Source organism: Adelges cooleyi, unplaced genomic scaffold (assembly GCF_023614345.1).
Source record: "Adelges cooleyi isolate 19-005CV unplaced genomic scaffold, UGA_ACOO_1.1 ACOO_flye_CR_arks_rails_tigmint_CR_PRNA_14, whole genome shotgun sequence".
Taxonomy (NCBI): domain Eukaryota; kingdom Metazoa; phylum Arthropoda; class Insecta; order Hemiptera; family Adelgidae; genus Adelges; species Adelges cooleyi.
In genome coordinates this window covers 893339-907740 of record NW_026095795.1, presented here as the reverse complement: position 1 = coordinate 907740, position 14402 = coordinate 893339, and the positions used below count along the sequence as shown (strand labels likewise).

The 14402-nt window shown below is 27.1% G+C and overlaps 1 protein-coding gene across 4 annotated transcripts in view; it reads left to right on the top strand.

Moving 5' to 3' along the window:
• Nucleotides 1–7593: 7593 nt before the first annotated feature.
• The window catches only part of LOC126847962 (cytochrome P450 4C1-like), a 41357-nt gene continuing 34548 nt past the window's right edge, over nt 7594–14402 (top strand). The window contains exons 1-9 of one of the 4 annotated variants that reach the window (XM_050588420.1): nt 7594–7712; nt 8968–9085; nt 9364–9587; nt 9700–9894; nt 10179–10428; nt 10632–10917; nt 11407–11483; nt 11590–11779; nt 11868–12553. In XM_050588420.1, coding sequence (XP_050444377.1) covers nt 9068–9085; nt 9364–9587; nt 9700–9894; nt 10179–10428; nt 10632–10917; nt 11407–11483; nt 11590–11779; nt 11868–12196 — 1569 coding nt within the window. In that variant the 5' untranslated portion in view covers nt 7594–7712; nt 8968–9067 and the 3' untranslated portion in view covers nt 12197–12553. Of the gene's footprint in view, nt 7713–8967; nt 9086–9363; nt 9588–9699; nt 9895–10178; nt 10429–10631; nt 10918–11406; nt 11484–11589; nt 11780–11867; nt 12554–14402 lie in introns of those variants that run through there. The other 3 variants (XR_007687172.1, XM_050588421.1, XM_050588419.1) reach the window with 3 other exon arrangements.

Below are 14402 nucleotides of genomic sequence, written 5' to 3'. Positions count from 1 at the left end.
AAAAAGGCTTAGTATATTTGACAAAATTTTAAGATTTTATCTACATTAATTGGTCCAATCTTGTTCCCCTAGCATCTTTAAATTATGCCTATGTATTATTCTACTAAAAAAAATATTTTTTTTGATTATTAAATCATTTTTACATATTATGTATACATTATAAATTTCCCATTTCTCAATCGACCACTTCAAATTTTTAATTCATTAATCCCAAGTAGAAAAGTTCATAAAATACGTACCTTTACTATTCTTTAGAACAAAAAATAAATTATCCGATTATCAGCCCATTTATTGTCAATAAAATTCTTTATTAATTGATTTAATTGATTACAGTTATGATGAATTTCCGAAGATACGAGACCTCCTTGTATATAATATTATTTAGTATTAAAAAATTGGTAAGTATGTTTTTACCAAAAAAACAGGCTAAAACACTTATTGAATTTTGATATAAATGACTTTTGGTTATCGAAATATGTTGTTTAAAAAATGTGATATTTATGTTGTATACAAAAGTGAAAATGATTTAATGATGATAAAAATTATTTTTAGTATTTACTAATGGTAAGGTTAAGTTAGGTTAATAACAATTAATATTGCCTAGTAGAACTTTAACTAGTTTGTAAGGCGAAAATATGTAATTAAATGTAAAAAGGGTGTGTGGAACCAAATGATAATTAATTTATCTTACACTATACTAAGTAAGCAACTTAAGAAACACCATGGAGCATACACAAAAATAAAAACATTAATGTGAAAACAATACCTTTGCAACTAAGTATTGAAGCTAAAATGTTTAACGATTGGGTTATTAGTAAATTACTAAGAACATTAAAAATTATTTTTACCTGCCAAAACGAAACCATTTCGTTTAATTGCATTTTCTATGGGACGAATACTTGACATACTCATACTACAACCAACTTTTAGAAACTATACAGAACGACTAACTAGGTTTTTCATTATTCTAAAATTTATTATCTCACGCGCACTCTTACTAGTATTGAAAACAAATAAATAGTACTTTACAAAAGAACATCTTGTAACTAATAATTACGTTCATAAGCTATGGGAAACTCATATGTTAATTAAAATATAATTTTTAATATATATATACTTTAAGCTACTATTTAGTATTTTTATAGCGTTGAATTAATAATATTTTACCTAAAAAAACAAAACCATTTCATTTAATTAAATTATCAATAAAATGGGAACTTGAATAATAAACTTTTAGCAATTATACACAATGACTAATTTAGTTTCTAATTATTTTAAAATTTTTATTTTATATACGTTAAACTACTATTTAATATTTTTAATTACAAAATATTACGTTAATTTTTTTAATAAACAAATTATATGAACAAATAATTACTAACCCAGTTTTTACCCACATTAATTACATAATAACGTAATACTAAAAAAAATGAGTCGACTTACTTTTCGGTGAACAATTTTTTTTAAACAACAATATGCTACTTATATTATAATCCAATACGTTTTTGAGTCTTTTAATTTTCGGCTTTCCGTTTATAAAGATCATATTAAATTTTTAATACTAAATAATACTTTCTTTTTTTTTTTATTGGTAAAAGGACGTATTTTTTAAACTCTACTATTTGGGAATTATCAACTGATCATGTTGACTGGACGATTGGGAAATGTGAAATTTATGTTACATAACAATTTTTTTGGGTCACACAAAAATTAGTTAGTACACAAGAAAAGGTAAAATCTACGATTTTTAAGTTTAGGGGTTTTTAATTTCAGAAAAAAATATTTCGTTTAAATTTTTTCAATGTAATTTATTTATTAAACTAGTTATGACCATTTTTAATGAAAAATAAAAGACATTCTCATGTTTTACGAATGTTAATAATAACTCTTAAATTTTAGATATAAAATAAAAGACAATTTGGCGAGATCTGAAGAAGATAGATTAATTATAGTGTTATCATTTAACCAATATAAATGATTTTAAAAATGTATGTGAATTTTTTTACTTAAATCCCTAGCCATAAATACTGAAGTGTTGAGTTAATAATATTTTACTTGCTGAAACGAAACCATTTCATTTAATTGAATTTTCCATAAGATGGAAACTTGAAGTTCAAAAGTTGAATAATCAACTTTTAGCAATTATACACAATGACTATTTTGGTTTCTAATTGTTTTTAACATTTATAATCTCATGTCATACGCACTCCCGCGGGAATTAAGAACAATTAAATTATATTAATTATAAATTATTTACGTTTACATAATTTGTTGATCAGTATTAGTAGATCGGTCATTACACGTTTTTCGAAAAAAAAAATACTTTTTAATTATTCAATATTTTGCATTATATGAAATAAAGCCCGCATAATAAGGTCGTAATAATAAGGGTGTTACTGCATATATATATATATATATATATACATATATACAATCAATGTAAAGACAATAATGTGGTTAAAATTGCATTATTCGGGGTTATGTAACCTACCCGACATAATTTATTTATTATTTATTTTGGTATAATAATAACCTAGGGATTGCATACCTTATAATTTAATAAATTTTAGTTTTAACAAACCTATAATTTCTATGGTGGATTACGAGATTTAAAATATAGCTATATACATATGAAACATTTTTTTTATAACAATACCGCTTTTTATAAAAGTTAATTATTTTACCAACGTTTCTATGACCCATGCAGATTTTTTTGTAGAAATATAGCATAATACATGTATATTTTTAATATTCTGCAGAATTATTGCTTTTATTATCATTTTCTAGTGAATAAAAAAATAATTATTCACAGGTCAATATTAAAAATCGAAAAAGCGTTAAATTGGTGTTTTATTTTGCCCGATTTCAAGTGCATAGGTGTGATTTTTCAAATGAACTTTCAGTTGATTCATGATTATCTTACTGGATGTAAACTTAACCAAAATTAGCGTAAAATGTAAATAATATTAAATCTTTCTAAATTCTAAGCAGTCTTAGACCCGGCCGGTGGAAATAACGAACGTTAGACCTAAAAGAAATAAAACACCCTGACTTTAAAATCCTAAATTATTGGAATTTGTTTTCAAGTTTTAATAAATGAGTAATCAATTTAAAAAAATTTTTTTTAACTTTATTCCTTTATGGTATTCATGCTGTACTGACATTTTTAATTGTCCATAGAAAGGTATAATATTTACTGATTTTACCACTTCAAAATTATTAGACCTTCAAAGTTTAAATTAGTTATAACTTTTACTAATACCTGTTATAGAACTAATTGCATACTGTTCAGATTAGTAAAATCAGCAAAAATTAATATTACAATGGACGATTAAAATTGTCAGTACAGTTTAATTCAGAACAATAAGCTAAAAAGGCATCAGGTATGCATATATTATTTATCATTATCACTATTTAACATTACTGTTAACTATAGGGCATGCAAAATACACACACTTGCGAAAATAAGAACAATGCTATAATAATAGTATTTATTAACATAATAGAATATTAATTTTATCTCTTGGGAAAAAAAATCAAACAACCTTGTGCATTGTTATGGTACTAAATATTTATGAAAAATAAAAATTATATCTAAAATAAAAAAAGAGTATATTTTAACTCGCTTAATATTTGACTGATTGTGCTAGGTGTTGGAAAGTATTAACATTTCAGTTTCCATTGCTATTGATGTTTTGGTATTTTATACGTAATTTTATAAAGTGTTAGTTTACAGAAAAAATAAAAAAAACTTTAGTTGCGTAACAGCGCTATAGACAATAAAGGTTATAAGACTACACTGTTTCTTAAGTGACGTTTAGTTTTTTAGAAGTTTATCAACAAAATAACAATGAACTACTAACAAGGTTGTTAAATTTTTTTTTTCTAAGAAACAAAACTACACGACTTCATCTTCTACTCCGTTGCTGTTTTAGTTGTACCTTTTAACTTTAAGGATCAACCACTAATCATCTTATTACTAGGTATTGACGGGAACTGAAAAACTATTAATGGCTAGGGGAATAAGATTAGGCTAATTAATGTAGATAAAATATTTAAATTTTGTCAAATATACTAATTCTTTTTTTTGTCAAAATGTTTTATGACCGTAATAGGTTATAACTTCCAAATATTTTAATGAACAATAAGTAATAATAATAATGTAGTTGATGATTTAGTCACTTTGCCTGGCTTTCAAAATCCATCTTTAACTTCGTCTATTCTTGGAATAGAGTCATTATTTTAAACTAAATATTACTTCATATTGATTATTTTTTTTCAACAATGTTTTGAGTATATAATCTTGATAGAACTAGATTATATTTAACAAAAATAAGAATTTATGGATATAATATTTTCAGGTGTCACGCATAATAAATGGTACAAGCCTAAATAACATTGTCGTTATACTTATAGCGGTAATATTGTTTTTGGTAGTTATATATTATAAAATAGCAAACCGGAGAAAAACGTCATTGGCAAATCGAATACCCGGCCCAGATGGATTCTTTTTAGTGGGAATGTTGCCCGTTTTAATCGGAGGACCTGAAAAACTATAATTGAATATGATTAATATTTTCAGAACGTAATTACATATATTCACGTTTATCTAATACATATTTATATATTTTTTTTGATATTCTAATTTTTTACTTATTTAAGAGCAACAATAATTTGTTCGTTGTCTTTGTAATACAGTTACGAGAACACTTTATTCAAAGCGTGGGTTTTTAATCGATTGTACATAATTTCTAAAACACCTGAGGTTGTAGAAGCAGCTCTTACCAATCCTAATCTGTTTAACAAATTTAAAGAATATAATGTGTTTAGCGAATCAATTATGGGCAATGGATTATTTTTAAACAAGAAGTTTCATGAATGGAAAAAAAACAGGTAAAATTTTCAGAGTTATTTTATATTTATTTATCATTATAATTATAACAAAAATAATATAGCGTCAATATGTATAACACATTTTAAAATATAATGTAAGCTATTAATACTTAAATTTTAAATTCTAGGATTTCAGTTTCTCGCCAATAATTATAATATTTCCTTCAAATTTTCCTAATATCAAATATAATTTTAATTTGGTATGATAAAATGTATAGAAAAATGGTAGCTGCAGCGTTTAAACCTTCGATGCTTAAATCGTTCGTACCAATATTTTACGAGGAAACAAAATTCTTCGGTAAAATATTGTACAAAAAAAGGGAAATCAATAAAAATGAATATGAAATAAGCTTTGCTGTCGGTATGGCGACTTTGGAGATGTTTGGAAGAACTGCTTTCAGTGTAAAGTTGAATGCACAGAAAAGCGAATATCATGAGTTTTTGGAGAATTTACAAGTTGTCCTAAAGGTATACTTACTACTTTCAGTGTTTCTTAACCATATTATTTTTAAACCAGGTGCGGAACACTTAAATTTAAGATCCAGAGCCAGATAATATATCGGTGTCCCTAGAGGACTTATTAATAAGAACCAACTTTAATAATAAAATATTTTTTTTAAAATCACTTTTTGGTACATCATTTTAAAAAAAAAACATATGTTTTATTAAAAAACATACAAATGTTTTTGTATCCTCTTTTACTTTCTTTTCCCTGCTTTATAACTTGCAAATGTTTGAAGTTAGTTATCACAGTTTATTGTATTTTAAATTTAATTTTAATTTCTCAAATAATAATATGGTCAAGTATATGAAATTTTCCAGATTATCTATGTTTGTTTTATATGTGAGATCACATTGATATGGCTTTTTTCGAGACAACTGCTTTTTGGTAGACTTACAAATTACATATATTTAATTTATCCTTTTACTTTTTTTTTCTGCTTTATTACTTGCAAATGCTTGGAGTGAGTTATTTTAAAATTAAATTTTAAATACAATAAAAATTTCTTTTTATTTCTAAAAAATAATATGATCAAGTATTTGAAGTTTTCCAGATTACGTACGTTGGTTTTTAGTGTGAGGTAATTATGAAGTGTCTTTTTTCTGAACAACAGCTTTTTTGGTAGACTCAAATATATTTTTCATAGCTATACGACAACATTGTGTAAATTCTTCATATCTCTTTGTGGTACTTACTATTATCTTATATTGATGTTTTGTTCAAAAATTTTACTTTCAGAAACATTCGAGAATATTTACTCTATTTACATGACTTGAGGTTACTCCCACTTGGATGAAGACATCTAAGTGGGATCTAGTCAAAGGCGAACTAGTCAAGAGACTAGTTCGCCAACGTTTCGAAACACTTGCACATTACATCTTTAGGGCTGTGGTTCGATGTGGGTCCCGGGGCCATAGCCTTCCTTTAAATATTATACCTTTCCATGGACAATTAAAAATATCAGTACACAGCATGAATAGGAATACGATAAAGGAATAAAGTTTAAAATGTTTTTTTTTTAATGATTACTCATTTATTAAAACTTGAAAACAAATTCCAATAATTTAGGATTTTAAAGTCAGGGTGTTTTATTTCTTTTAGGTCAAACGTTCGTTATTTTCACCGGCCGGGTCTAAGACGGCTTAAAATTTAGAAAGATTTAATATTATTTACATTTTACGCTAATTTCGGTTAAGTTTACATCCAGTAAGATAATCATAAATCAACTGAAAGTTCATTTGAAAAATATAATATAAAAAATGTAATACTATACTTTTTTTTTTAATTTTAGGCCAACCTGAAAAAGTGATATTTTAGAATAAAAAATTCCCTAACCGATTTACTCGTATGGTCCCTCTTTATATCATAAAAATATTAGCAAGTTAATAATAAAAAAAAACTCACCTGTGCACTTGAAATCATGCAAAATAAAACACCAATTTAACGCTTTTTCATATGGACCCGAGAACAATTATTTTTTTATTCACTAGAAAATGATTATAAAAGCAACAATTCTGCAGAATATTAAAAATATACATGTATTATGCTATATTTCTACAAAAAAATCTGCATGGGTCATAGAAACGTTGGTAAAATAATTAACTTTTATAAAAAGCGATATTGTTATAAAAAAAATGTTTCATATGTATATAGCTATATTTTTAAATCTCGTATTCCACCATAGAAATTATAGGTTTGTTAAAACTAAATTTTATTAAATTATAAGGTATGCAATCCCTAGGTTATTATTATACCAAAATAAATAATAAATAAATTATGTCGAGTAGGTTACATAACCCCGAATATTGCAATTTTAACCACATTATTGTCTTTACATTGATTTGTATATATATATATAGATATGCAGTAACACCCTTATTATTACGACCTAATTAAGCGGGCTTTATTTCATATAATGCAAAATATTGAATAATTATTGAATAATCGTACTTCCTAATTAAATTTAATTAAATGAAATTGTTTCTTTTTAGTAGGTAAAATATTATTAATTCAACGCTATAAAAATATTAAATAGTAGCTTAAAGTATATATATTAAAAAATTATATTTTAATTAAAATATGAGTTTCCCATAGCTTAAGAACGTAATTATGAATTACAACGATGTTCTTTTGTAAACTTCATACTATTTATTTGTTCTAAGTACTAGTAAGAGTGCGCGTGAGATTATAAATTTTAGAATAATGAAAAACCTAGTTAGTCGTACTGTATAGTTACTAAAAGTTGGTTGTAGTATTAGTATTTCATGTATTCATCCTATAGAAAATGCAATTAAACGAAATGGTTTCGTTTTGGCAGGTAAAAATAATTTTTAATGTTCTTAGTAATTTACTAATAACCTAATCGTTAAACATTTTAGCTTCAATACTTAGTTGCAAAGGTATTGTTTTCACATTAATGTTTTTATTTTTGTGTATGCTCCATGGTGTTTCTTAAGTTGCTTACTTAGTATAGTGTAAGATAAATTAATTATCATTTGGTTCCACACACCCTTTCTACATTTAATTACATATTTTCGCCTTACAAACTAGTTAAAGTTCTACTAGGCAATATTAATTGTTATTAACCTAACTTAACCTTACCATTAGTAATTACTAAAAATAATTTTTATCATCATTAAATCATTTTCACTTTTGTATATAACATAAATATCACATTTTTTAAACAACATATTTCGATAACCAAAAGACATTTATATCAAAATCCATTAAGTGTTTTAGGCCCGTTTTTTTGGTAAAAACATACTTACCAATTTTTTAATCCTAAATAATATTATATACAAGAAGGTCTCGTATCTTCGGAAATTCATCATAACTGTAATCAATTAAATCAATTAATAAAGAATTTTATTGACAATAAATAAACAAATAAAATAAACACTTGCACGTTACATCTTTAGGGCTGTGGTTCGATGTGGGTCCCGGGGCCATAGCCTTCCTCGGTCCCTATTAATACGACCTGTAGTGTAAACAAATTATCACTATTCCTGGCATACTTTGTAACTAAAATATTCTATGCCGAAGATATTTTTGAGCTAGTATGACAGCCTTTTGTAAAACAAATTTGTTTTTGTAGGTTTTTGAGTACCGAATAACAAACCCGTGGTTTCTGAAATTTTCTTAGCAGATATACATAATGACTAATTCAATTTGTTTGTATATTCTTAACACTTACACTCTTATGCCATACACACTCCTGCGAGTGTTCAGAACAAACAAATAATATTAAATGTTAAATATGTGTTATTTATATTCAAGTTCACATACATTAAGCTATGTGAAGCATTTTAGTTACGATATTCATTTTATTAATGCGTAAATATAATACTATAATAGTGATATTGTAGATATTGAAATTGTATACAATGACCTTATTGAATATGCAATAGTAGATTATACTTATTATACGTTATAACACATCAATAGAATTCATATTTTTATTCAAATGCAAGTTTCACATCGATTATGTATGTGAACGTAAATTGTAATAACGTTTATTTAAAATCATTAATATTATTTATAATCGTTTATTTATTCGTTTTGAATGTTCGTAGGCATGAGAATATAAATGTTAAGAATAATTAAAAAATCAATTACTCGTTGTGTATAACTGCTCAGATAATCATCGTCTTATAGAAAATTAAATTTAATGAAATGGTTTCGTCTCATCAGGTAAAAAAATCATTAACTCAACATTTCAATTATTATAATGGCTAGGGGTTCAAGTAATAATAAACCCATTTAAATTAAAGAAAAACCCTTTTCAATGGTCAAATGATAACACTATACTATCTTCTATTCAGATCCCTCTAAATTGTCTTTTATCTAAAATTGTAAAGTTTGTACTAATATTTTAGCTCAAACATAAAATTGTTTAGTATAGCACTAAATTAAACAAAAAGAATACTATGATATAAAAAAATATTAATTAATGGACACAATATTTTCAGGTGTCGGACATAATAAATGATACAAGCCTTAATAACATTATCGTTATACATACAGCGGTAATATTATTTTTAGTAGTTGTGTATTATAAAATAGTAAGCCGAAGAAAGATATCATTAGCAAAACGAATACCAGGTCCAGATGGTTTCTTTTTTGTGGGAATGCTACCTGTTTTACTTGGAGGACCTGAAAAACTATTGAAGAATATATTAAAAATTGGCAGAAAGTAACTATGCTGTGTTCATGTCTAACTATTACATATTATTACTCTTTTGGTATTCTCAATTTCTAGTAATTTCAGAGCAACAGTAATTAGTTTTGTTGTCTTTGTGGTATAGATTCGAGAATACTTTATTCAAAGCTTGGATTTTGGATCAATTATACGTATTTCCTGGAAACCCCGAAGAAATAGAAGCGATTCTTACCAATCCTAATATGTTCAACAAAGCTAAACTTTATAATGTTGCTAGCGAATCAATTATGGGCGACGGATTATTTACAAACAGGGTGTTTGACGAATGGAAAAATAACAGGTGAGCTTTTTTAGTGTGATCTCCTGTGATCAATAATATAAACCATAAACTGTTATCCGTAAACTAAAGATTAAATATAATCCTTAATCCAAAAATTTAGGATTTTGGAAATTAATTTGATCCAATTTTAATATTAATCGTGAATTACGTGTAACCTGTAATCCCTTTGCAATCGATTACGGAATGTAATTAGTTTTTAATTTCTATCACCAATTATTACAATGTCACTTTTTCGAAGTTACCGATTATCAAATATCAGTTTCAATTTGTTTCGATAATTATAGAAAATTGGTAGCCGCGGGGTTTAAATTTTCGATGCTAAAATCGTTCATACCGATATTTTACGAGGAAGCCAAATTCCTGAGCCAAGTATTGTACGAGAAACGGGATAGCAATACAAATGAATGCGAAATAAGCTGTGCAATCGGGATGGCGACAATGGAGATGATCGGAAGAACCGCTTTGGGTGTAAAATTTAATACACAGAAAAACGCCAAACACGAATTTTTGGAGAACTTACATTTCATCCAAAAGGTTTGTTCGCATTTTTAATAAACAAAAATTATTTTATTTTGGTAGTTTATGGAGACCCTAGAATGGGGTCCATTAATCCGGGCCTGCAGTGTAAAAGAGTTTTCAATATCACTAGCCATACTTTATACACTTAAACGTACTTGACTGATGTTTTTTTTTGAGCTGGCATGTCAGCTGTTAGTAATAAAAATTTGTTTTTGTAGGCTGTAGAATACCGAGTAACACACCCATGGTTTCTGAACAGGAGTCTGTTTCAGTTGTCGACGTATAAACGTAAACATGACATTAGCCAAAGTATAATTTACCGTTTCATCGAAGATTTAGTCCAGAGAAAAAAAACAGAATTGAAAAATAGGATAAACAGTCAAGGAGAACATAACGAAGAGTGTATGGGCCTTAAATGTAAATCTTTTATTGAAATACTGCTCGAGAATGAACATCAGATGTCATTTAATCAATTACGGGATGAAATAATAACTACTATAATTGGTACATTTTTTTTTTTAAACATTATATTATGAAATAATTGTTGGCATGTGTATTATAGTTGACCTTAAAAAATGTTAAGACACAGTTGGTACGTTATATGCTAATAAAGTGGTTAAAGTGGTACTTTTCAATTATCATAAAATCTATGATTACTCAAATTGATCGAATGGTCTAGACAAAATGTTATAATAACCGGTCAAAACAATTTCATAATTTTTTATTGCGTCATTATTTAAATTAAAAAAATGATCTTATTTGTTGAATTACTCTAATATATATATATATTTTTTTTAACATTTATTAGCGGTATACTTTATTTTGATAAATAATATCAACTATATATTTGTGTTCTTATTCGTGAATATCAAAACAGGTTGTAAATTTGATAACATTCAATTCTCTAACAAATACACAATGCGTTACCTATGACATATCAAATCGTTAAAGCGCTGTATTTCCTTTAATTCTATCCTTAATATTTGGTTTTAGGGGGTCAAGATACTACAGCTTTGGCGATAGCGTGTTCAATATTTATGTTGGCTCATCATCAGGATATACAAAATAAAGTATACTATTTTACGTATTCAGTATTATGAACTTTTAAATTAAATACCCATTATAGGTATGCTTAGTGACAAAAACATGATAAATTTTAATTATCACTCTTAATAGGTATTGGAAGAGTTATTGACAATATTTTCTACTGGCGATCCGGATCGACCACCTACCTACGAGGATTTACAAAAGATGGATTACTTGGAACGTGTAATCAAAGAAACTCTAAGACATTTTCCCCCTTTTCCCTTGTTTGGCAGAAACGTTGAAAAAGAAACTGTTATCGGAGGCTACTTAATCCCTGCAGGTACGGCCGTAGACAAATTTGTTTGATAAATTGCTACATTCGGTGTTTGAAACTACTAATTTAGGTAATTATAAAAAAATATCCACAGGTTCATCGGTCATATTTTGCTCTGGTCGCATACACTTTAATGCAAACCTTTATCCGGAACCAGAAAAATTCAATCCGGACCACTTCTTGCCCGAAGCATGTCGCAGTCGCCATCCGTATTCGTTCCTTCCCTTTAGCGGTGGTTACAGAAATTGCATTGGTATGAAATATGCAATGCTCCAAATGAAATCTGTCGTCTCAACATTGGTCAGATCTTATCGTTTCAGTCCGTCGGACAAGTGTCCAAAACCAGAAAATCTTCGTTTAACGTATGCTGGGACACAAGCGTTTGTCGACGGGTGTTACGTTAAAATAGAAGAGAGAGTGTGATCAATTATTGAATTAGGATTTTAAACCAGAATTATTTACATATTTGGTTAAGGTTGTTCGCGTAATTATGTTGATTTAGTTAACCGAGGTAATACTTATATCTAATAACACATATCGTTCCCGTTCACGCAAAACACATGAAGTCCAAAAATGGGTGTTTTAAGAATGAGCTTTTTAAAATTGTACAAACTTTGAGATATTACATAACGGACTTAAATATAATTTAAAATCACTCTTTAAAACGATTTTTAACATAATTGGATTTGAGGAGGTATAGCATATGGTATACAGTTGCATTGTACATAAATATCTCAAAAAACCCATACTTGGACTTGAAGTGTTTTGCGCTATTTGTCATTAGGCTTAGTTATTATTTTAGCTTACCAATTTGTTGGTGTTATCATTTCTTTCCAAATATATCTTCTATAAACTATTTAAGCTGTCTGTACAGGGTGTTCCACAATGATTCGACAAATGAGATAACTTTTGTTTTAGTGAATATTTTTAAGGTTTTTTTTTGTTTAATTAAATTATACTCATTCGCGCTATAAGTACCATGTTTCTTGTTGCACTTACTTGTTTTAATTTTATATATATATATTTTTTTTTTCAAAATAGCCTATTTATTTAGAAGAGTTTTTAAAAAAGAATTGGTGAAAAAATTTGTATTTTTATTCTTACATTAAAAAGTTATACTCACTTGAAATTGATGAAAATTTGAAAATTTCTCTCCGCGTTTATTGTGTCGGCCATTTAAACATGTTATTAAATTACAATTATTCATCTTAATATTTTACCAATGTTTTTTTTACTGATTACACATATACCTACAGTCATGGTTATAGATAAACAGGTTATGTATTTTTTTGTCCTAAAACGACGGTGTAGTCATAATACTGCTGTTACGCATAGTTTCTTTATTATATTGGTTAAGAAAATACATAAACTTCCAGAATCGAACAGTTTCCAGATTTCGGAGGCTTTAACACTGAATACAAGTATACAGTATATATGGAAAAACGTTGGCCCAGTTGGACGTATCATTCCAAAACATTTCTGAAAACTAGTATAAAATAGGTATATAAGATACATGCACTTTCAGTGGCCTACTTTGAACAACACTTTGGAGGGTGTCTACATTTTTTGGATTTTTGTAAACTCTTTTTCACTCTCAATCTAAGCCCTTGTTCTTCAATGCCGACCACTTAAACTTACTTGTAAATATTTATAATATAATTTTTCATCAAACATTCGTCCGAAGATAAGGGGAATGAAGCTGGCAATTGAGAGACCACATAAGAAGTATGGAAGTATGATATTTGTTAGTTATAATCTAAAGATCCTCTCAACAAGTCATACAGAAATCAACAACATAGAAATTCTCACAGTAGAAGTTACAAATTGTACGGTCACATCAATATATAAACCGCCTAATATCCCATTTCAACTTACAAAGCCAATAAATTGGTAGTCAAATGGAAGTTTAGTGGTATAATTAAAAGCTATATAACTAAAACATTTTTGAGCTTTCCAAGTACGGCATAAATTAATGTTGCACTGATTTTTCCTCGCAGATATTGACATTAATTAACTGAAATTTGTATATATAAGGTAATACGTTTTTCAAGAATAAGTATTTGATATCAAGAAACTTATTCATAAGTCGCATGCACTAGTATTTGTGTAAGAAAAATAGTTCTATTGATAAATTGTGTAGGGTTAAATAGTATTTATACCTTTAGAACTAGATTAACATGTCTCTTAGCTATTAGTATTCCTAAGGTATAGCAATAGATTGTGAGATATTTTAACGTTTTTTTAAATTTTACATTTATTATAACTATTATCCCAAAAATATACATAATTTAATAATGTATAATTGAATAAATCTATATGGACATTGCTGAAAATTATGTAACTGTAAATTTTACATACCAAAACATTTTTGAGCTTTTGTGGCATTTACATATAGGTTTTATGAAAACAATAAAAGATCAGGTAATGTTCAATTTTAACAGTATTTAAATATACATTAATAAATAAGTCATTTTCTGCTTCGAAACAGTTGGTTGTATTGATATTTAGGTAAACCAACAACCTCAAATCTCGTTTCTTTTATTATATTATATTTTATGCTGTACTGACATCTTTAAAAAATATCCATAGAAAGATATCCTTTTTATTGATTTATCCACTTTCAAAGTTA